This window comes from Cucurbita moschata, unplaced genomic scaffold, assembly GCF_002738365.1.
Source record: "Cucurbita moschata cultivar Rifu unplaced genomic scaffold, Cmos_1.0 Cmo_Scf00037, whole genome shotgun sequence".
Taxonomy (NCBI): Eukaryota; Viridiplantae; Streptophyta; class Magnoliopsida; order Cucurbitales; family Cucurbitaceae; genus Cucurbita; species Cucurbita moschata.
The window spans coordinates 485,651-507,396 of NW_019268553.1; the positions used below are offsets into that span (position 1 = coordinate 485,651).

The following is a 21,746-nucleotide window of genomic DNA, read 5'->3' on the forward strand; positions in this document are numbered from 1 at the left end:
TTTTTTTTTTTTTTTTTTTTTTTTTGTTGTCGTCGTCGTCGTCGTCTTGAAATGATAATTCTTAATGTCAAGCATGACCTTGTAGATAACGATGCTACCATCCGACCGAAATATTCAGCTGGTCACATTCAGCCATCAAATGGATTTCCTGCTTCAAGTGCAATTTTGCAAACGCTAGGTGGTACACACAGGGTAGGTTAAAATTGCTTAGAGTACAGGCACTCCCAATTTTCTTTTGCGCTCACGCATGATAATTAGGAGCGATAAGCCTTTCTACAGGGTGTCGTTGGATTGTTTTCTTCAGGTTTTCCATCATTTTGTGATGATCCATTTATTCATCTCTGTAATGGAATAGTTGTTTTAGGTCCATTTGTTTGGATAACTTAACGTGAAATCACTTTTTATACCATTGCTTGATAAAATAAGAACAGTTCCGGTCTTATGTGGTTATCACATTTGCATATTTTGTTTAGCATGCGTAGGGACATGTATTCTTGTGGATACCATTGGTTGCTTGAGATGACGAATGCTGGTCTTCTAATAGGCCGTGATTTCAGGAATTCTTATCCTTTCTTATTCCTGACTGCATTAATTGCTTTCCTCTAGTTCCTTTCTATCTGTCTTGATGTTTGTAGAAAAATGTCAAATCTCACGGCCTATCTTTTACAGGAAGCGTTCGAGGGTTCCAAGCATTTGACAGCATTCAGGTCATTTGATGCTCCAAATCGACAAGAAAGAGTACACGTTCCTGCTCGCAGCAAAAGTGTGCTATCCGCTTTCTTTGTAAAACAGAAAACGCCAAAACTGAAGGCAGGTTCGGTCTCGTGAATTCTTCTTCGACAAAAATTACCAGCAATAACCTCAACTGTCATGGCGCAAATTCTACGTGTATTGTATCTTCCTCCGATCTCTGTCCATTTTATTCTCTTTTATGTGCATAAAAGTAATAAGGATTTAGGGAAGATGGTAGTCAACGGTGTCTATCCGTCAATTCCTGCTTGATATGATAATTGATAGGTTTGGTTCTTTGGACGGTTCATTTTCTGAATTGGTATTTTGTGGCTAATTGATTGGTTACCTTCACAACCCTGGTCTCATCGTGGCGATGAAGTCCGATGGTCTTTAGAGAAACAATTATGTAATGATTGTATGGAAGATTTTCATTCTACAGTAGAAAATCTGGTCACCATGGAATGGAATAAAAAACTACAGGTCAAGAATTAGAAAACTTATCTAGAAACTTGTTATATTTGAAAAACCAAACTTTCTATCGACTTTTTTTTTTCTTAGTTCAACAATATATGCTTAAGAATTTGAACTTCTTACCTTTTGGTAGAAAGTATAATGCCTTTTTTTTTTTTAGTGAAGGCATTCTTAGGCTGACAACTTTCTTAGAATCTTGATTTGTAGTTCGAGTTGAGTTGGTTTGTGTTCGTGATAGGATCAATAAAACCTGTAGCATGAAACATATGTGTGCAAACATTATTTACCGATACGAGCTTGAGTCTTTGTGCTTGCATATTCTTATATTTCAGAAGAAAAGAAGGGTAGGGAGCAATTGAATCTAAAATTGGCATCACATGATTGTAATTTTATATTTACAATGAAAAATTAGTATGTTTCTTCTATGCACTCGGGATTGGGACTTCTATTATGTTGATTATTTATTCCTATTTTCCACGTGGTTTCCTTTTCTACAAGAGATTTGATTTATATTATTTATTATTGCGTGAGTTTCAAAATAATTTTGAGATAGGTTGCGTATGAGTATGATTTCTCAACTTTTTTAGGCATGCCAATTTGTGCCTTATAATTAGGTTTATTTACAGGGGTTTCCACAACCTATCTTTATCCTTGGAATTTTGTGTGGATTTATCCCCCATGATTAGGAGGGAGATCTTATGTTAATGTGAATTTTATTAATAATTAATGTTTAAATTGTTTTTGTTTAAAATTCTTTTTAAAGAATATTGGGAACAATATGATTGAGACTTAAACGCACTAGATTGTTAGTAACGATGGACTGTGCTCTCAAGTGATGGATTCTTGAATTCTTCTTTTGTTCGAGTTCATCCGAAAATGGCTTGACGATCATTAAGTTTAAATTATCGTTATTGTGAAAGGAATTTGTGACGTATAAGAGAGAATTCAAATGATTAAAATCTTATTTGAAACAGTCACCTTAACCTTGCAATATAATCATCCAACTCAATTTGGAAATAATACACCTGGGTCTATCGAAATTCCTCTAAATCAAATTAAATCTCTAGACATTCCGTTGAAAAGAGATGTTTGACTTTGGGTTAATTTGTTAACAATAAGGGTAAAAATGTAACTTCACATGGAATCTCAAAACAAAGCCCAAGCCCACTAAAGAACATAGCTCAAGCCCAATAAAGAATAAAGCCCAAGTATATGGACCGTGTTGTTAATTTATAAGCCCAATTCATACATACTCTTTAGGTAATCCGTATAATTTCTGACCATTATCCTTTGTTTTTTTTTTTCCCTCGTCCTTTCTCGAGGCTTTAACATATATAGTTACGAGCTGAAGGCCGAAGCTTCGCAAGTTGCACAGAAAATTCGAAAGAGCATCGGTTTACTTCCTTCTTCACATAACTTGTCCTAATCTGGTTGACAGGTTTTTTCTTAATTTGTTTTTCATTGACTATTGCTTCCAGCAGCAATGAATCCAGTTCCGCATCAGTTTGCGGCTCAACCTCCGAGGTTCTTGATGCCGCCACCGAATCAGCCGCCGTCTTGTTCATCTTTCTGGGACAATCTGAATGTGCGCGATCGTTTAAGGGATTTGCAAGATAGTCTTGATCTCGCCAAGTCAATGTATGTGTTTGTTCGTAGTTTTTGGAATACTTCGTCCCAATTGATGTCCCCCCTTTTTTTTTTTCCTGCTATTGTATTGTAGTTCTCAAATACGCTCGTCCTAAATTGTGATTGAAGTATAAATATTGATAGGCAGAAAGAGCTTGAAATGTTGACGATAATCAAAGAGGGCAAATCATCCGAGCAGAGTGCGGATAATCTGCCTTATGATTCTTCTATTGGTGAATTTTCTGATTACTTGGAAGATAAAAGGATTAGTTTGGAGTTGCAAGAATCGCGTTCAGTCGAAGTTGCGGCTGCTTTGATGAAAAGGTTAAGAGAGCAGCTTCATCCATTTAGGATCGATACTGATGAATCGAGTCTCCGGGAAGCAGTTAAGTTATCTACTAAATTATCGAAGGCCAAGAGAAACAAGCAGTGGAGAAAGAGAAAGAGGAAGCGCATTGCTGAATCACTTGCAAAGGTAGTATTTAGGCAATTTTTATCCAAAATTATCTTACATATTTACCGTAATCTTACTTCTTTTGAGCCTTTTATTGTGAAATCTTAGGAACGTGAAAGTTTTGACCAAGTTGATCGGGAGGCTGATGAATGGAGGGCCAGGGAGATTGCCAAGGACATTGCAAAACGTAAGGTGCTGGAATATCCACTGATGTTTGTTTCTATTCTCTCACTCGACACTGAGATTTTTTGTTTTGGATTCTTTTTTAGGTTGGATAAGCGAGTTCCTTTGTAATCTGAATTTTATTCTAGACATATAGAAACATTCAGGGTATTATTTATTCATTCATTTATGTTCATTTATAACAATAGCCATTGGTAGATAGTTTTGTTACTAAATGCATTATGCTTTTTTCTATTTCAAATTCAGAATGAGTGGCCACAAGGATATCAAAGTACAATACAGAATGGAGTGTCTATAAATATGTTGATCCAACTCATTTATGGGCCTATTTGATCATAACCCCTATGTTTTTTTGTTCCGTATTTGTTTTAAATATTGAAACTAGCTCTGCTTTTAATTGCTGTCAGCCCTCATGTTCATATTAATTCTATATTCTTCTCATCCCATGAACATTTAGGTTATTTGCCTCCGATATTAATATATCAACAGCTGTTAACATTTTTCAAAGTTTTTTTTCTCATGCTTTGACTTGATTACTATGGTGCATTTGATTGTCTTGCGACTAGAAAACATTGGCATAATGCATTGACAGAATAGTTTTAATTCTTGACGAGCAATAAATTCATTCATGCAATAAAATTGGTGAATGGGTTTTAGGTGGAGAAGATGAAAGAAATTGCAAGAATTAAAGCAAAAGAGGAGAAAAAGAAGCTAGATTCTGAGGTGAGAATCAATCGAGATAATTACCAGTTCTATTAAAATGTTCTTGCTGCCTTCTTTTCCTTCCTCTTATGAACTTCTTGCTAATTTTGTATACCATGTAGCTTGAACTAGCACTCATAGTGGAAAAGTTGCAAGAATTGCGCTCCATCAGGATTCAAAAATTGAAGAAACAAGGTTCAACCTCTTTAGTGTTCTTCCTTTATAACTACATTGTTATATATCCTTCTTGACGTGCAGATGTTTTGTTTTGCTGTTTTAGCAGTATGCTATCTAGCTAGTGAAATGCACTTAGATTCTTGAATGGCTGAACTCGCTATCTTGTGATTTCATTGAAGATTGAATAAGTGATGAGAGAGAGTATGGAAGCTGAAGGCAAGAAAAAGGATTTAGGTGGTACTCCCTTCTAGGATTGTCAACGTTGAAACTAAATCATTTAGAATTTTCTTTGATGAAAAAAATATGGAGGGAGAGTGAAGATTGAGGAATGAGAGTGATTTTTAGCTTTGATTCCTTATCCAATTGGGTTATCAACATTTTGGACTAAGAAGATCCTACAAAATCTCTTGAAAATCCTATAAATAACATATTTTTCAAGCTAACAAGGTGTGATCTTATACTATTTTGACGAAGAAAACAATCAATAGAAGAGTGTGCTAAAGATTTGTTAGATTGATTCATTTTAAGGTAACTCTAGTCTTTTTATTCCTGAAGGGGAGGTAGCATGATTCAATTAAAGATGAGGTTAGGAATCAAACTTTCAGCCTCAAGGAAAGGTCGCGGTGTCTTAACTCTTGAGTTAGTCTTGCGCTGTCAAGAAAAGATGTTTTTTGATAGTGTTAGCAGGAATCACTTGAAGAGTAAGGTGAAAGGGTTGGAAGGAGTCAGGAGGGGAGGACGAAAATTTTTGGAGGAGGCTGTTAAGTGAAAGGAAAATGTAAAGAAGTTATCTACCGCTGAGTGAAAAAACATAATTGAGATTACTTTCCACAATGATTGGTTGGTCATTTTAGAAGCCTTGTTATGGAGGGTGGATTGATCTAAGACGTCTACCAGAGTTATTGTATAACTACGAAACCTTGAAGAAATTTAGGAACAGTTATGGAGGTTTCCTCCTTCGCGCTTCAGAAACAATTAATTTACTTGACTATATAGAAGCATGTATAGAAATTAGAGGAATAATTGTGGTTTTATTCCAGCTGAGGTGGTTATTGAAGTGGGACTCTCTTTAGGATAGGAATGATGTTGTAAATGGGAAGTTACGTGGATGAGAAGGGTATGTTTGGTTTTCTTAGATGATATGTAGTGTACTTCGAGATTTAAGCTTTAGTTTGTTCTTTGGAACTATTTTTTTTCCCCAACTTTTCAATATGTCGATGCAAATAATTTTTTTTATTAAAAAAAAAAAAAAGATTGCTGATGTGAGTTCTCATTACCTTCTGTATTATAAAATGGCCCTTTATGTGGTAGATATGAGTACTTTGAAAAGTAGTATTTTGCATCTCTGTATACAACCGTGTATATACTTTTGAATCCTCTGAGAAAAGAGAATTTTGACACTTGAGTTTGGTTATAGCCTAATGATCGTAGTAGCTGGCAATATATTTGTCCAGGTCATTTCCTTCCTGAGGAGGATGATAAGTTTCTCGAGAAGGTTCGAGCTGCAGTTGAGGAAGAGGAACGCCAAGCCCTAGCTGCAGCGGATACGGATGCTGCGAAGGATGCCATTGCTACTGCAGAAGTGTCTAGGAAGACTATTCCGAGTTATAACCTTGAATCAAGGGATCCAGATAGTGCTACAGAGAGGTCTGAAGAAAGAAATGATCAAAGAACTGCGAGTGTAGATGATAAGGTCTCCAACATTAGCACTAATAAAGAGCCTGGGAAACAGTTTGGAGAAGTACAAGGTTTTGGAAGAGCTTATGACTATGCTGCCAACTTACCGATGGAATTCTATCATTATTATTATGGAAGTAACACCGATATGGGCACATTAATTGAGGTAATTGTAGTAATATTTCTGCGCTTTTCACTTATTGCAGAATCTTGTGGCATAGCTCATGAAATGCATGCAGTTGGTGCATATCTTGATGTTATGTCCAAGGGTGAGTTTGGGAGTCGGTGTTTCTCATTGTTTCTTCCCGAGCATTTTTCAGAAGAAAGGTATATTTTGATCAGTTTTTGGGAAACATAGATATCTTTAGTCGTACAAATATGCTGAAAATAATGGTATTTGAGCCAGACACGCCAGTGACGACGTTGACCTCCAAAGAAGTGGATTGTGAGATGCCACATCGGTTGGAGAGGGAAACAAAGCATTCCTTATAAGGGTGTGGAAACCTCTCCCTAGTAGAAGAACATTCCCTTACGTCAGTCTCCAATGGAACCAATAACACCCTTACCTCTTTGTGTGCAGGTAAGAAGATCATGGGATGCATTTATAAGGCCTGGAGGAAGGTAAGATACGATTCTTACTCGAGTTTTGATAAGTTACCATTCGAAAATTAGTGATCTGATGGAAGTAATTAACACCTCGCTATTGATTTTGAACTTGCATGAATACATCACAGATTTATAACAAACACCACCATTCTAACTAGTAATTTACACCTCGCTGTAATAGCTACTCGAGTGTGCTAGTTTTATAAACCTCATATCTCTACAGTTTCTTATAGTGTATTTATTGCCCGGAGAGGTGGGAGAGTTTGTTAATTGAATGTCCCTACGAAATTTTGTGCAGCCGAATACCAGGACATTGGGTTCAACCACCACCACCAGCCGATGAAATATGGGCAGCATATTTGGTTCGACCAAAATGAAGCCACGCAAACACATGTTCTGAAATGGTTTCCCGAAAGATGTTGCTACCGATTGGTATGGATCGCAAGTGCGTTTCAAATGAAAATTAGTTAGGGAGGCTGCTATAATGTGACTAGTAATTTTGAACGGTTGGATGTACGAGTGAGAAACTCAGAAGTTTCTTCATTTTTTATCTTGTGGTTACTGGAGTTGTGCAGATTTCAAAATTTACATCAATCACATTATGTGAATATTTTTTTCAAGCATCTGTACGTTGTTCTATGATTATGTGTAGCAACGATTCAAAGGAAACATCCTCATTTGTTTATGCCATTCTCCTCCCATGCTGCAGAATATGACTAATTAAAATGTAAAATTTTTATTCAAGAAGTTAAATTGGTGGCTGTTGGGATTCGATCGCATGCCACCACTTCCACAATGGGAAATTTTCACCACTAAACTACAGACACACTGAACTCATTTACTAGCAGTTTACAAATATCATTTTAGGAGGCAAAATTAAGGTTAAAAGTACTAAAGAGGTTAAAAACATGTGTGGCTGCTGGGATTCGAGCCCAGGTCTCCACGGCCACAACGTGGAATTCTCACCACTAAACTACAGCCACTTTTTTAAAATTTAATAGCAGTTTTATTTTCTGACGTAAAATTAAGGTTAAAAATATTAAAAAGGTTAAAATTTTTTGTGGCAGATGGGATTCGAGCCCAAGTCTCCACGGCCACAATGTGGAATTCTCCACCACTGAACTACAGCCACCTTGTTTTTATTTGTTAGCATTTTTTAATTATGATCTTATAAATAAAATTGAGTTTCAAAAGAGGTTTAAAACATGTGTGTGGCTGCTGGGATTCGAGCCCAGGTCTCCACGGCCACAACGTGGAATTCTTACCACTAAACTACAGCCACCTGGTTGTTAACTTTCAGCAATTACTTGTAAGGCAAAGTGGCCTTTCATTCCCTTATTCAGTCGTGGCATGCCCCACACAATTACCACCCGGCTCAAGGGGACCACAAAACGCCTTTTGATTTACCCCGGCCATTGCCGCCTTCCTTAACAAGCCCTTGAGCCTCCCTTGCGTCACCTTCTTCATAGAAGCCACCAAGTTAACCCCTCAGGCCGAATTCTATGGTCAAGAATGCTATAATAAGAAATTGGCCACGAGAGACCCTTTTAATATTGCAAAAGATAAGATCTGCTGATAGAGATGGGCGAGGAGGCGAGATTAGTTATCGGGTCAGAGAAACGCTTGGTCCTAAGCTGACCCCCTTAAAAACCCATTACTTAATAAGGATTTGTTAATGCCCAATATGCCAACGACTTGTTACTCGGAATCTGCAACTAAAGCTATATCCTAAGGACATTGTAAATAGGTGGAAATGCCAAAATTTTCAGGATGCTTCTAGCCACAACGTGTTGTAGCCTTGGTTAAAAATAAAAAGGAAAAAGGAAAAATGAAAGCCCAATTTTTTTCATGATTTCAAGTTTGTTTGGTTCAATTCCATTGGTTACCCTATGTACCCATCCATCCAATTGTTTTCTTCCACTTGGTAATGGGAGCTATCAATGACGAAGGTAGAATTTTATTCAGTTTTGGTTTCATCGATATTCTTAAAGGTTTTTCAAAATATTTTCAAGTTTACAATCAATAATTACAAATTAACCACAACCAGATTTCCTAATATTTTCCAGACATTGTGTACAAGGTCAACAGAACTTTCAAAATCAAATGCAGACCTTACAGAAAAGAAAATTTGAAAAAAAATGTATATATATATATATATATAGAAAAGAAAGAATGTCGCCAAGGGTTCAGGACGATCCAAAATCAGTGAAAATTTGGGCGTCCTACGAATCGGCAGCTAAATGTGCGAAGGATTTAATTCAAACTTAGAGAAGTCTCAATCGCTCAAACTCAAACCACTAGAAAAATTTGTGTATGAAAATATAAAAACTCCACAACCTAAACAGTTATTCAGAGCCATTTACGAAGGCAAACACTTGGAACAAAGGCGCATTGATTGATTTACTAAGGCGCCCCATCCATAGGACCCTTCGATTCCAAAAATAAAGAAAGAGGAGAAGATTCGACGAAACCAGATCGATGTGGTATGTAATAAACTCCCCTAAACTTGTAAGAACTTACAATTAAGTTCTTAAATGTTAAAATAAACGGCTCATATTGGAACAAAGGGAACAAAATGTGTATTAGCTAATAACACAAACCAAAGTACTCTCTTCAAAAAAGTTTCATACAATTGATAACTTACAAATTCAACACCTGAAGAACACGCCCACTAAATAGCGAAAACCACCCCAATGATTAAAGAACAACTAAAACTAAAGACAACGAGAGAGATCAATAAACATGTGGTTACCGCTTTGTGTGAGGGAAGAAGACACCGAAGCCAGTTTAAGCCTTCTTGCCTTTTAATGGCCCTTTTGGAATCTTGCTCAGAACCTTCTCTTCAAACACAGCGTAGTGCTTCTTGAACTCTATTAATGCCTTTTCCGCTAATGGGTCGATCTTATCTTCATACTTCTCATACACAACTGGGACCGTGTGCAACAAAACAAAGTCTGTGTTTTCAAAAATGTTGTCAAATGTCAGATTCAAATGAAAAGATTGCTATTAGTATGAAGATAGAGTTTGAGTTGTCGTTACTTATGTAGAACAACGTTAAGAAATTGCACCAGCTACCCACAATCGACAGAACCCACAGGGCAGCAATTGCCTGAGACAGAAATATTATTTCTACATTTTAGATAAATCTCGATTATTCTAAAATTAAAGATGTCTAAGACGGTATATAGAGCTGTACCTTGTTCAGACCCAGTTACCTGAGACGAACCCAACACGATAAATACAAATAACAGAACACAAAAAAAGTACATTGATAACATATACATACCGTGATGAATTTCTTCAAATCTCTTCCAGTTGCAATGTCCCGTAATAATGCAATACCACAATTAATTTCTGCTCTCAAAGTTGAAGCAAACTCCAAAAAGGGGTCCGCAGGAAGTTGAACAACTGGGATTCGGGGTGCACTCCTGTAAATACACTTGTTAAACAGCGGAGAAGAGCCTGATTTCAAGCCGCCAGACACTTAAATATTGATAAAATGAAATTCACATCTAGTAACTCACTTGTAAATAAATGTGTGGGCATTAGACCAAAGGAACAAGAGCCCAAGAGCGAGGATCAGAGAGCGTGAAACAAACGTAAGCAGATGGCACTCGAGCAATTCAAAGAAAACCCAGATGACAGTGGCTCCACTAAGAACACCGGCTGAGATCTTCTTATTCCTCCACAAGAATAAATCAGCAGCTGCTTATGCCACAGGGTTAAGAAACGGTCAACATTTCAATTTAAATCCAAAAGGTATCAAAAGAAATTATTATATATAGAAGTTTAAAGTAAAACTAGATGCTTTATCAAATTTAGATGTAAATTTTAATATCTTGACATCCATTTAATTTTATGTGTAATAGATCTTTGCCAATTAAATTTTAATGATGAATTGTTCTATTAAATATAAATATAAATTTTATGTTCAATAAAATCCAAACTTTCAAGCCTACATATAGTAGATAATAAAACTAAATTTATAGTTCTAAAAGACAAGTCGAATAGACAACAACTAAACTTGTAATTAACATTAAAAAGTCACCACATGACATAAGAAAGACGCGGATCGCATCAGAACAAATTCAAATGTACAATCCAGAAATAAGCGATGCAGGAAAAAAGTTAAATACAGATATCGAACCCGGACGTGGTACAAATATAGCAAGTTCAGTAAATAAAATTATAAAAAAAAAAAGACTATGTTCTGTAAGCTCAATGAATCGCTCTAGTATGTCGTACGCTCGATCTGGACAACGAGCGTTGTTCAGAAAGGAAAGGCAACCAGATCTATAACTTCTTGCCGTTCATATATTCTATATCCAAGCAAATAATAAGAACAATGACTAAACAGCGCAAAGAAGCCTACCTAAATAGCATCAACCAAAAACGAGCTCCAAGTATAAACTCAGGAAAAGAATCTTAAAAAAAAAAAGTTCAAAAAGAAGGAAATGCCAACGAAAAACAAAATGATTCATCAATAACTTGGAATCAGATAGATAAGATTTAGTACGTTTGCCACCACCGAATACATGATGAACTGGCCTCTCCCTTCCGAAAAGCCGGAAGACCTTCTCCTTCAAGGATGAGGACGAAGCCGATCCCTCGGTTTCGGAGTCTGATCCTGACGACGAAGATGAATCGTGATCGTGAATCTTCTCGACAATCTTGTCGATCAAAGACTCCGATTTCGGTTCAGCGTTTTCAGAATGGTCCGACATGGTTGATTGATTCCAGTGACCGAAATCTCAAAGAGAAAATCAAGCTACTCTATCGAGAGCGACTAGGGTTTTAGAAGACAGAAGAAGAAGGAATTTGAAAAGAAATGACGATGGAAGAAACAGTGACACTTGGGTATTTATTAATGGGGTTGACAACGCAAAAGCAAAATTGACGGACAAAGGTAAGGCGTTAGTTGACGGCGTTGAAAAAGCTAACGGTTTAATAGGGGGGATGTTTATGAAAGTGAGCGACACGGTGGAATAATATGAGAACACGTGGCACTCGATTAAACGAACGACAGCTAGGGCGGCTTGGACAGGACGAATGGTCGGTCGTGGGTTCCACCTTTTCTGTGATACCGGGAGCTGAATCGTTGTTATAACTTATAACGTCTTTTCAAAAGCATTATAAAAATAAAAAAGGCAAAGTAAATATTGGTTTTTACTTTTTTGTTTTATTATTAATTTAATAAATTTTGAAAGTTACTTTATTAAGTAAAAAAAAAAACTACCCACAGGTTACGAGTTTATTCTATAAATGTTCATAAACTTTAAATTCTGTCTTAAATTTTATTAACTAAACTCATATTTTAATTATAAATACTTTTTTCAATTTTTTATATTTTATAAATTTATTATCTTAGCTTAAATGCAAATAAATTTTGAATTTGGGTGGGAAAATGTGTAGATCGGGCTGGGCCTTCTAAATACAGATCATTTAAGGCCTGGGGTTGGGCCTTTAATGTAAAGATATTTAAAAGGCCGAAACGTAATTGGGCTTGAATCTTTGGGCCATATGACCAAACTTGTCATAGATCACTTGATGACTGTCGTTGGGCCTTCAATGTTTAAATAGGCCGAAATGTAATTGGGCTTGAATCTCTGGGCCATATGACAAAACTTGTCGTAGATCATTTGATGACTGTCGTTGGGCCTTTAGTGTTTAAAGGGCTGAAATGTAATTGGGCTTGAATCTTTGGGCCATATGACCCATACATTAAGCTGTATTCTTGTCAGTTGGTAATAAAAAGGCAACAGCATTCCTGTCTAAATTTTGCAGAGAAAAAGCAGTGAAATCAATGGATTCATAATTGAACTCGGGAAAGGAGACCAAGATGCCGATCGAAATCATGATCTCATCGGTCATCCCTCACCGTTAAAGGGGTAAACAGAACAAAAGAAAATTCTAAAGTGAAACTCAATCTCAGTGTTTCAGTCCCATAAAAGCTCTTGGAATCATACGAGTTCAACCCAAAATCACCCAATGATTTAGAACTAAACAGAGAGCACAAGCAACAGAGGAATCACAATCTCCAACGTGATTTAGAACTAAACAACAGAGGTTTTTGGGTCAGGGATTAAACTACTGTGACCAACTTAGATTTGGTGTATGAATTTGCTTCAAATCAAAGTAAGAAAACTATGCACGAAACAATGAAAACCCATCAACAGTTCTCAGTGTCAGCAGCTTTAGTAAAAAGAAAGGGAAGACAATAGGAATCATTTGCACGCTTACCAACCCGTTAGCAAATGATGATGGGATTGAAGATTTGGAAGGGAAATGGAGCAACTAGACATTCTAGGCCAGCTTCAGAAGACTACAGTGGAAATAAGAAGGACCCTTGAGATGGGTCAAGCCAACTTTTTGGAGCAAAAAGAGTGGAAGAGAAATGGAAAAGTTCTTCTTGTCTCAATTTTTTGTTTGGTTTTCAAATAATCGAATCCAGCACTATCAGATCTACACAAGAATATTGATTCATGAGTACTCAGCGAATTGCAAAATAAGTAAGTTGAAAATTTCATGTATAGGTCGTACAGTTCCCATAACACTCAAGACGAAAAAAACTCAATACCTAACTAAAGAATTTACAATTTCCTAAAAGCGAAAACAGGCAAAACGAACAGAGAATATGAGGAGAACGAAAAATGAGAATCTATTGAAGCCTCGTTGACGATCAGTGCAATTAACGAATCATCTCCTTCTCCGATCCGCCATGTATTGGGAGAGCGGCACAACCTCCTGAAGAGGAGTGGAAAGCGGCGTCGGGAGTGGCGAATTCCGGCAAACCGGACAAGAGCCATTAAGCTTCAACCAAGCATCGATGCAACAGAGATGGAAGCAGTGTCGACACTCGGGCATCATCCTCAGCATCTCCGCGTCCTTATACTCACAGAGGCAGATGGAGCAGACGCAATCGGCTCCGGCCATGGATTTATCCCTGGAGAAGGGGAATTTAGGGTAAGAGTTAATGACAGCCTGGTCGAGGCCAAAGACGCCGTTATCATCGTTGGGATCTGGAGAGGCGTCGTCCTCGGCGACGAAGATGATCCGAGGGAGAATGATTCCGGCATCGGAACGCGAGGGAGCGGGGTGGCGGTGGAGATAGCGGGGGCGGGAGCGGGAGGCGCGACAGCAGACGTAGAAGGCGAGAAGAAGAGCGGAAAGGAGGACGAGGAAGGCGAGGGCTATGGCAATGGCGTAGCCGAGGCCGATCTTAGAGAAGGAGTAATTGGAGGAGGAGGAAGAAGGGGAGATGGACATTGAGGAGGAATTGGAAGAGGGGGAAATGGAGTTGGAGTTGCAGTTGAAGCCATTAGTGGGGGGAAGAAGAAGGAATTAGGGCAGATAATTTTTTTGGGGGGAAGTGGGTGGGGATACCACACCCAGCATTTAATACACTTCGTCTTTTCTAACTCACTCTTCACTCCTCACTCCAACCAATTTGCTTTTTTTTTTTCTTTTTTTCTTTTTTTTTTTTAATAATTTCGTATTAAATCTTTGCTAAATTATATAAAATACGCCTAATTAAAATTGAAGTGAAACAAAATAAAAATGGGAAATCAAATAATTCTTACCCATAAACTGGAAGGATCCATCTCAGTTCTGAAGACAACTAAATATTTTTAAAAAAATATGGAAATCTCTCTCTAATAAATATGTTTTTAAGAAAGAATCTTGAAGTTATTATAAAGGGTATAAAGAACAGAATTTGGAGTTTGGACGGTGTTTTTTTTTTTAATTAATTAATTAGTTGAAATAAAATTGGTTTTAAAAAAGATTTGGAAGTTCTTTTGTTAATCAACGCTTAATTCGGAAATCAAATTGTTCCATCTTTCAACTGTTCAATAAATTAACAATTAACTTTAAAAACTTCACTTGCAAAAAAAATTATATATACCCTCCACCATGTCGAATATAAATTTATCCGTTTTTTTATTTTGGGTTTTATGTTTTACTGTATTCCATTTTTAAAACTAAAATCCAACCGTTCTTGTTTTTTTTTTTTTAATTGTAAAAAATAATTCTCAAACAGACTATTATTGTACGCTTGTAAGGAAATATAAATGACGTTGACGTGTGAAACTACTTTTTTTGAATCTTAGTTTTAAAAAATATACGATCCGGCAATTCTCACTCTAATTTAATTTGTTAAGCATATCTAATAAATCTGGGAAAAAAATCTAGAGAGAGCTAATCATACATACATAAAAAAAAATAATAATAATAAATAAATAAATAAAAAAGAAGAAGAAGAAGAAGATAGAAAACTGGACTCAAATTGTCTTTATGCTGCGTATAAGAGATGCATGATTTAAACACAAATTACAACAAGCTTATTATCGATCACTTTAGGCGTGATTTAGAACTTTGAACAAGAGTTTTGATATAGCTAAGCGAACATGTCAGAGAAGGTAGGGAGCTTCATCTCGCCTTTAGTGGAGAGAGGAATGGTGAAGCTTCCGATGACCGGAAGGTCTATGGTGAGTCCGATCTGCAACTCGTAATCAATGTCCCAATCTCGGCCTATGTCCCTCACTAAGCTTATCAGTACGGTATGCGGAACTTTCACCGCCACTTCCAGCATAGTCGAGTCACTTGCTTTCAAAGATCCTGGATCTGGCACCGTCCCCGTAGCAATCACTCTGCACATTCGTCATACTATCAATAGATCCATCATACAATCTCAATAACATCCATTTCATTCCTCCAGAAAATGAACATTAAATTATTTATTGCCAGTTGAATAAATCGAGATCGGCTAATCAATCGATTCAAAATGTTCGTCCAAAATTTGACCTAACTTATAAATCAAAACATTTAGGCAAACTTAATAGGCAAGCGAAGAGGAACGAACCTTCCGTCACTTTTGAGAGTGTAAGAAATCTCACAGATAGGAATGGCGCAGCTGTAAGGATTGGAGACAGAAACATTTGCCAAATACTCGACGGAATCGCAGCTTAAACGCTTGAAATCGACGTCGGTGACCGAGGCCTCCGGCTTGGGAATGTCGGCCACCTTATCAGCAATGAAGTTCTTCGCCTTGTCAATCAAATCCGCCATTTACGCTAGAGTTTGCAGAGAACCGCAAGAAGATGAAGAGACTCAAAGCGAAGAAAATCTAGGAAATTAAGAATGGAAATATGGATGGTAGACGCGAGAACCCGCTCCTTATATAGTGTGAAATTTGAATCGACAACACGTCTCGTGCACGCGCACGTGTAGCTTCCGCGTTTAAAGTTGTGTGATTGGGCCGCACCGCGTGATTTACCCTTTAAAATGACACAAATTTAAAATAATTAAATTATTTGGTCGATTTTAATCTAAAATATTAAGAAAATAACACATAGCGCGCGCACACATATATATATATATTTGTTTTTATTATTAATTTTTTTAATCTTTGAGTGAATTTTGGACTTTGTAACATTAAATCAATTTATTTAATACCGACCAAATCATAAAATATTTAAAAAATAATTAATTAAATGCAAAATGTACGAAGAAAAAAAATGAAAGAAAACGTAGGGTTTGGCCTAAATATGCCTTTTTCTTTTCCGATTTTCATAATAAGAATAAAGCTAAATTATAATTTAGCCATCTGAATCTAAATCTAAATCAAAGCTATATTAAAATATATATATAAAAAAAAAGGAATATTAATATAAAAAATATATGAATTAAAGATGCACAGTTGTAATAATAAAAACTATGGTGGGAAAGCATTTAAAGCAAAGTTCATCCTGTTCACATTCATTGAAAGTCAAGATAATATAAAAACAGTGTTAAATTTATATTAAAAAAAGTAAAAAGGTATTAATTAAATTTATTGTTGAATTAGTTCGCATTCATTTTATGGGCCCTTTTCAAGTCCATTGCATATTGGGCCGGCCCATTGGAACATTGTGATTTTTTAATTTTAAAATATTTAATTATTTCACCAACAGTTTATTCCAAATATTTTATTTAAGAAAATGTATTTTTTTTAAGGCTTAAAAAAAATAAATATAAACGTTTAGCTCAGTTATTGATAATAACAATTAACAACAACAACAATAATACTTTTATTCTGTTTAAAATCAATATTAAACAAGAACTCAATCAAACACAAAGAAAGATAAAAGAAAGCCTTAGAATAAAGGCCTCTTTCCATTTAACAATCCCATCAACTGATCCACAACTTGGGGCCCCGCATCACGCAGACCAGAATGCATTAATTCATTAGTAATCCACAGCCTTGTTCCTCCTATTTGGGAAGCTGTCTCCATGGTCAGCTTGAAGTTGACAAACATATCTTCGTAATATACTGCAGCTGCGACTGGAACCTGTTGTCGGAATCCAGAAAATATGTTACTTTTTTTGTCAACAGAGACACCTCGAGGTAACCTGAACGCTCGTCGTGACTCGTGACAAGTTGTTACGGTAAAATCGACTCAATAATACCTTGTTATTTTTAAGAGCAGCAATGTCATATAGAGGAGGCCAATCCTCCTTATTAGCCAATATATTAGCCACGTCTTTGAACGGTTTCAAGGCATGAATCTCGTCAAACATCCACGGGAAGCTCATCTGCAAAAGCATTATAAACGGAGATATTGTCTGCTTTGACCCATAACATATCGCCATCAGCCTCACAGTTTAAAATACGTCTACTAGAGAGAGGTTTCCATACCCTTATAAGAAATGTTTCGTTCCCCTCTCCAACCGACGTGGGATTTCACAATCCACCCCCATTGGGGCCTAACGTCCTCGTTGGCACATCGCCCGATATCTAGCTTTGATACCGTCACAACCGCTCTTTTCTTGGCAGTAGATTTGGTGATTGTGCGGCACTCACTCTCAGCATTGAGTGAGTCAAGCTAACTTAGGATTGCATCGCCTATGGCTAGGCAGCGTATGCTCAAGCCTGCAACACAACGATTTAAATAACATATAACTTTTCGGGTAGGGAGGTATTAAGTCAAATACTTCACGAGCAGAAGTTCCAAAGACGAGGTAAACTAGACAACTATTTATTTGATGAAAATAAAAGATGAGCACAGTTTGAACTAACCTCTCCAGTGAAATACACAGGAAATCCATCCTTTACAGCCTTATTTGCATCAAATTTGCTACCCACTTCATTCCTTATTCTTTCAGCAGACCAACGAGATGAGGCGCCCTTTGGGGAACAGGAAGTGGCAAAAACTCATCTCAACACAGAGTTCCAATAGGCCAAAATCTAATTCTAAAACCAAAAAAAGGAGGCTACCTGGCAGTAAACAGATTCATTCAAGAGAGCATAAAGAGGATTCGAACCGAATGGTATCCAGTTATCAATCTGCATGTGTCCTAATTGCTTAGAATCAATCAAGAATGAAAGTTAATAGAAACTGTGGAAGGAATACTAACCTCGTTGAGGAAGAAAAAACTGATTCGTTTCGGTGCTCCAGGCACAATTATAGGATCCCATGCTCTCTCAAACCTGCCACAATAGAGGCCATTCAGCCATTCAGCCATTCACTTGTCCAAAAGTTAGAGACCAGAGAGAAAAAGATAGAGGTATTACAGATAGTGCAAGCGCTCAAAACCAGTGCTGAACCCCAAAGCAGAAAGACCAAGAGTTTGCAGTCCTCTGGGTGTCAAGATACCACCAGAGGGAAGAGGAACCTAGACAAATCCAGAAGGAAAATGGGGTTTTTTTCAGGGAGCTGAGAGAATTTTTAAGCATTAAGATGAACTCACCCCGCCGCCATTCTCTTCCAAGTATTTCACAACTTCCTGGACTGATTCAACATCCTGAGGGTATCTCTTGTAGTACTTTTCATTTTGGATTAGAACCTGTTCAAGGCCTGCTCTATATACAGAATCTGCCATGCATCCATTCCCAATTGGAGGGATCCCACCACTTATGAGGACTTGTTTCAATCCTTGTGGTGCAAAGCTCAAATACGTAAGTGCACAAAAACCCCCATAGCTCTGCGAAGGGAAAAGGAGAGTTTGCTTGAATTTGGAGCCATATTCAGAAGTCACAAAGCTCAACAACATTAAATACCTGACCCAAAATGGTCCAAGGAGCAGCATCAGGAACAAGACGAATCCTAATAAATTCAGCATCATTAACTATGTTATCAGCTCGAAAATGTTTCAAATAATTGGCTAAATCCTCTGCGGTTTGAAATTGTGACATGGACGATGGAGTCAAGGGAGTTGATAATCCTGTTCCTCGCTGCAAGGTGGAATAAAAGATCAAGGCAACACTTGTTTATATTTTCAAATGCCTTTGCTCAAAGGTTAGTCAAGTCAGTAAAGTCAACAAAAGGCATGCCTGATCCATCAATATAACACGAAATTCATCACATGCTTTTTGTATCCATCCACTGGCTTCGGTTGGTCGGGGGCACTCGAACCCGGGTCCTCCTTGTAAGTATAAAAGGTATAGCATTGGTTGCTCCTCTTTCCCCACTGCATTGCAGATTCTGTATTAGTTAAGGATAAAATGTACTAAAATCAAAAAGAAACAACCAGAGAAGTTTCAACACTTGAAGGATTTGGTTATAACATCATTGAATATTTGAGGAGTTATTGAATCAGTAGCTTCAGCAGTACTCAACCTCTCAATGCAATATGATTATTTGTATTCTGACTAAGATGTCTACATATTTTCGGAGTGCCCTTTTGCATTCTAAACCAGTTTCAATGATTTATATCAATTGATGTTTGGCTAATATGAACGTCCCTTAGCTAATTGAGATATAGATCATCAACAAAAATGTTCGAAATTTGAATGTAATTATAAAAAAATGATCAATGTTAGAAAATTTTGTTCATTTACCAAATACCATAAGCACAACCCAGGACCCATTGGAAAGTTCCAATTATTACTTACAAACCATGTATGTATGTGTGCATGTGTGCATGTAGAAGTGGGGACGGGATGAAGTGAAGAATGTAATCTACGTCCCCGACCCCATTTAAGAGAAATCTCTCTCTATTCTCTATGGATCCGAGGAATTAAATGACATCTCTAGTCACACAAGTTTTTTAACTTAATAATCATTTCTACAAAAACATAACAGAAGAATTGGTGTTGAAATGGATAGAAAAAATGAATAAAATTAGTTAACAAATAATGAGAGATAATTCTACCCAAGAGTTGGCCTTTAAAAGCAACGAACCTTTTACAAAGAGAACTACACGTAAGATTTTTATTCTTTATACAAAAACAACACCCATATTTAGACTTTTTCTATGGCCACAAATAGTCCATACAATAGATTCCACGTCATGTTCAAAAAAACATCTAGTTTTTTTTTGCTTCCCAAACATATTTGCTACCATGTTTGTTTGGAATCACTTTTCAAACCTTTAAAAATATATTTTTCATTTTAACACTTTTTAAAATATTAAAAAAATAATTCCAAATAGACTAAACACAACATCATTACTTCACAAATTCAATAAACAAATAGAACAAAAATCTACCATATATAACAAAAATCAGTCCCTACTAGATTACGTGTTACAATTAGAGATGTCCATGAGGCAAGATGAGGGTGGAAATCCTTCCTCAACCTCGTCCCCACTTCCTATTTCAACTTTCATCCTGGCAAAATTCTCCATTCATTTTTACAAGGATCGGGTTCTATCCGAGAAATTTTTCTCAATTTTTTAATATATATATTTTTAAAAACATTCTTTTCAAAGAACTTTTTAATTAAAAATAATGTAAAACATCCTAATAATTCTATTATTATTTCATAAAAAAAATAGTATTCAACCTCATTTCTAAAAACTTAAATTTCAATATACTTAAATTTCAATATGATAATATAGTTTTTCAAACTTTTTACATATATATATATATACAAAAAGAGGGTGGGGTTGGAGACGGAAGGGAAAGTATAATTCTCGTCCTAAGCCCTATTTAGCTTAGCTAGTGAGGAGAAATTGCTTCCACTTTCATTCTGGAAATTTCTTGCCCCGATTAGTTACAAATGGAAAAAAAAAACCATAATATGAAAATGGAATGGAAGTGAAATCAAACTCAAACTAAGATGATTAACCTGAAACAGCTTCCCGGGCAAAAACGGAGATCTTGGGAGAAGAAACCTGATCTAGAGAGTAGCTGAGAGGCACGGAGAAGTAATGGTCCCGGAGACGAAGCTCCGGCACGGAGTACCATGTGCCAGCCACATGCACATGCGGCGATTCTCCATTAGGGGGATTGGTTCCGGCCATGACTGCCAACGAAGGGACCGGGCTCCGGCAATGGGCAGCGGAGAGAAGGTTCGGGAGTGGAGCTAACGAAAGGAAGAGGCAGGGGAAAGAGTGGAAGTGAAGAAGGAATGGACAGAGGCACTTGTTACGTACGGGGCTTACGTGGAGTTGGCATTGGAAGGGTACATAATAAGGGAAGTGAACCATGGCGATAGGTACTGTAATAACTCTGTCGGTTGACAAATAAATGAAGGGGTTAGCTGGCCAACCCAAGAAAAGAAGGTTTGGATTGTTTAAGGAAGCTGAGTTGGATTGTTTAAAGAAGGTAAGTAAGAGAACTTTCTTAGTATGGCTGAGGTCTATTTGGTAAATAATGGTTAGTTCTCACTTACTGAGGAGACGTTAGGAGTCGTAGATGGTATACTACCAGGGTGCACCTGATAGACCGTTAGTATGGGTGCAAGTGATCATAGTGGTAGTCTGTGTATAGTGCACATGTTACCTCATACACACAAGACTTACCTGCGAGCCCGTCATAGGACAAGTTGACTCGCGTGCTGGTAGCACAAGGTTAAGGATAGACTTTGAAAAACATAAATAATAAGCTAGTGCCTAACCCTACGTTATGACCCGAGGGATTTAATCATGCACCCTAGTGTGTGAGCACATAGGGTCAAGGTATGGATAAACCTTATTATAAGCTAGCATGTATGGTAAGTCATAGTAAGGACTAAGGCTAAAATCAGTATATGAGCACATAGTTCAAAGAATCATTATAAAGACTAAGTCCAACGAGAGCCTAGAAATAGGTTCTTTACTGAATATTTTATACTCATCCCATGTTATTCATTTGTTTTCAGATGGGGTGCAGACCACAGTTGAGGGTAGGAGCGTGCAGAGCCATGCAGTTGCTGGG

General features: G+C 37.0%; 6 protein-coding genes and 2 non-coding genes across 13 annotated transcripts in view; 2 read left to right on the top strand and 6 right to left on the bottom strand.

The window, feature by feature from the left end:
• The window catches only part of LOC111432141 (protein ABIL1), a 4,345-nt gene extending 3,105 nt beyond the window's left edge, over positions 1-1,240 (top strand). Inside the window, exons 8-9 of the mRNA XM_023068958.1 lie at positions 86-192; positions 670-1,240. Coding sequence (XP_022924726.1) covers positions 86-192; positions 670-828 — 266 coding nt within the window. The 3' untranslated portion in view covers positions 829-1,240. The remainder of the gene's footprint in view (positions 1-85; positions 193-669) is intronic.
• A 1,053-nt stretch (positions 1,241-2,293) lies between these two features.
• LOC111432209 (U11/U12 small nuclear ribonucleoprotein 59 kDa protein) lies at positions 2,294-7,318 on the top strand. Of its 4 annotated transcripts, none has more exons than XM_023069076.1 (9): positions 2,294-2,597; positions 2,682-2,841; positions 2,959-3,304; positions 3,392-3,475; positions 4,124-4,189; positions 4,291-4,363; positions 5,800-6,188; positions 6,603-6,643; positions 6,927-7,082. In XM_023069076.1, exons 2-9 carry the CDS (start codon positions 2,687-2,689, stop codon positions 7,003-7,005), a joined length of 1,233 nt encoding a protein of 410 aa, XP_022924844.1. In that variant the 5' UTR covers positions 2,294-2,597; positions 2,682-2,686; the 3' UTR covers positions 7,006-7,082. The 4 variants fall into 4 exon arrangements, with proteins under 4 accessions (XP_022924844.1, XP_022924843.1, XP_022924845.1 ...); XM_023069075.1 differs by having other exon boundaries at positions 2,685-2,841; XM_023069077.1 differs by having other exon boundaries at positions 2,295-2,841; positions 6,927-7,318.
• A 221-nt stretch (positions 7,319-7,539) lies between these two features.
• Positions 7,540-7,611, bottom strand: TRNAH-GUG. Its single transcript has one exon. It is a non-coding gene; the product is annotated as a tRNA-His (tRNA).
• A 227-nt stretch (positions 7,612-7,838) lies between these two features.
• On the bottom strand, positions 7,839-7,910 carry TRNAH-GUG. The gene has a single exon. It is a non-coding gene; the product is annotated as a tRNA-His (tRNA).
• A 1,199-nt stretch (positions 7,911-9,109) lies between these two features.
• On the bottom strand, positions 9,110-11,461 carry LOC111432044 (reticulon-like protein B5). The gene is made up of 5 exons (XM_023068834.1): positions 11,145-11,461; positions 10,153-10,333; positions 9,915-10,056; positions 9,668-9,737; positions 9,110-9,582 (listed from the first exon to the last, which is right to left on the bottom strand). Exons 1-5 carry the CDS (start codon positions 11,350-11,352, stop codon positions 9,416-9,418), a joined length of 768 nt encoding a protein of 255 aa, XP_022924602.1. The 5' UTR covers positions 11,353-11,461; the 3' UTR covers positions 9,110-9,415.
• LOC111432046 (desiccation protectant protein Lea14 homolog) lies at positions 9,167-15,773 on the bottom strand. Of its 2 annotated transcripts, XM_023068838.1 has the most exons (3): positions 15,489-15,773; positions 15,008-15,276; positions 9,167-9,178 (listed from the first exon to the last, which is right to left on the bottom strand). In XM_023068838.1, exons 1-2 carry the CDS (start codon positions 15,692-15,694, stop codon positions 15,024-15,026), a joined length of 459 nt encoding a protein of 152 aa, XP_022924606.1. In that variant the 5' UTR covers positions 15,695-15,773; the 3' UTR covers positions 9,167-9,178; positions 15,008-15,023. The 2 variants fall into 2 exon arrangements, with proteins under 2 accessions (XP_022924606.1, XP_022924605.1); XM_023068837.1 differs by lacking the exon at positions 9,167-9,178 and having other exon boundaries at positions 14,892-15,276.
• LOC111432045 (RING-H2 finger protein ATL67-like) lies at positions 13,133-14,022 on the bottom strand. The gene has a single exon (XM_023068836.1). It carries the CDS (start codon positions 13,892-13,894, stop codon positions 13,325-13,327), a length of 570 nt encoding a protein of 189 aa, XP_022924604.1. The 5' UTR covers positions 13,895-14,022; the 3' UTR covers positions 13,133-13,324.
• An 898-nt stretch (positions 15,774-16,671) lies between the features above and the next one.
• Positions 16,672-21,542, bottom strand: LOC111431808 (proline iminopeptidase-like). Of its 2 annotated transcripts, XM_023068513.1 has the most exons (10): positions 20,677-21,523; positions 18,939-19,075; positions 18,666-18,839; positions 18,356-18,589; positions 18,180-18,280; positions 18,023-18,095; positions 17,883-17,951; positions 17,685-17,792; positions 17,075-17,200; positions 16,672-16,956 (listed from the first exon to the last, which is right to left on the bottom strand). In XM_023068513.1, exons 1-10 carry the CDS (start codon positions 21,035-21,037, stop codon positions 16,762-16,764), a joined length of 1,578 nt encoding a protein of 525 aa, XP_022924281.1. In that variant the 5' UTR covers positions 21,038-21,523; the 3' UTR covers positions 16,672-16,761. The 2 variants fall into 2 exon arrangements, with proteins under 2 accessions (XP_022924281.1, XP_022924282.1); XM_023068514.1 differs by lacking the exons at positions 16,672-16,956; positions 17,075-17,200 and adding an exon at positions 17,373-17,537 and having other exon boundaries at positions 20,677-21,542.
• Positions 21,543-21,746: the final 204 nt, after the last annotated feature.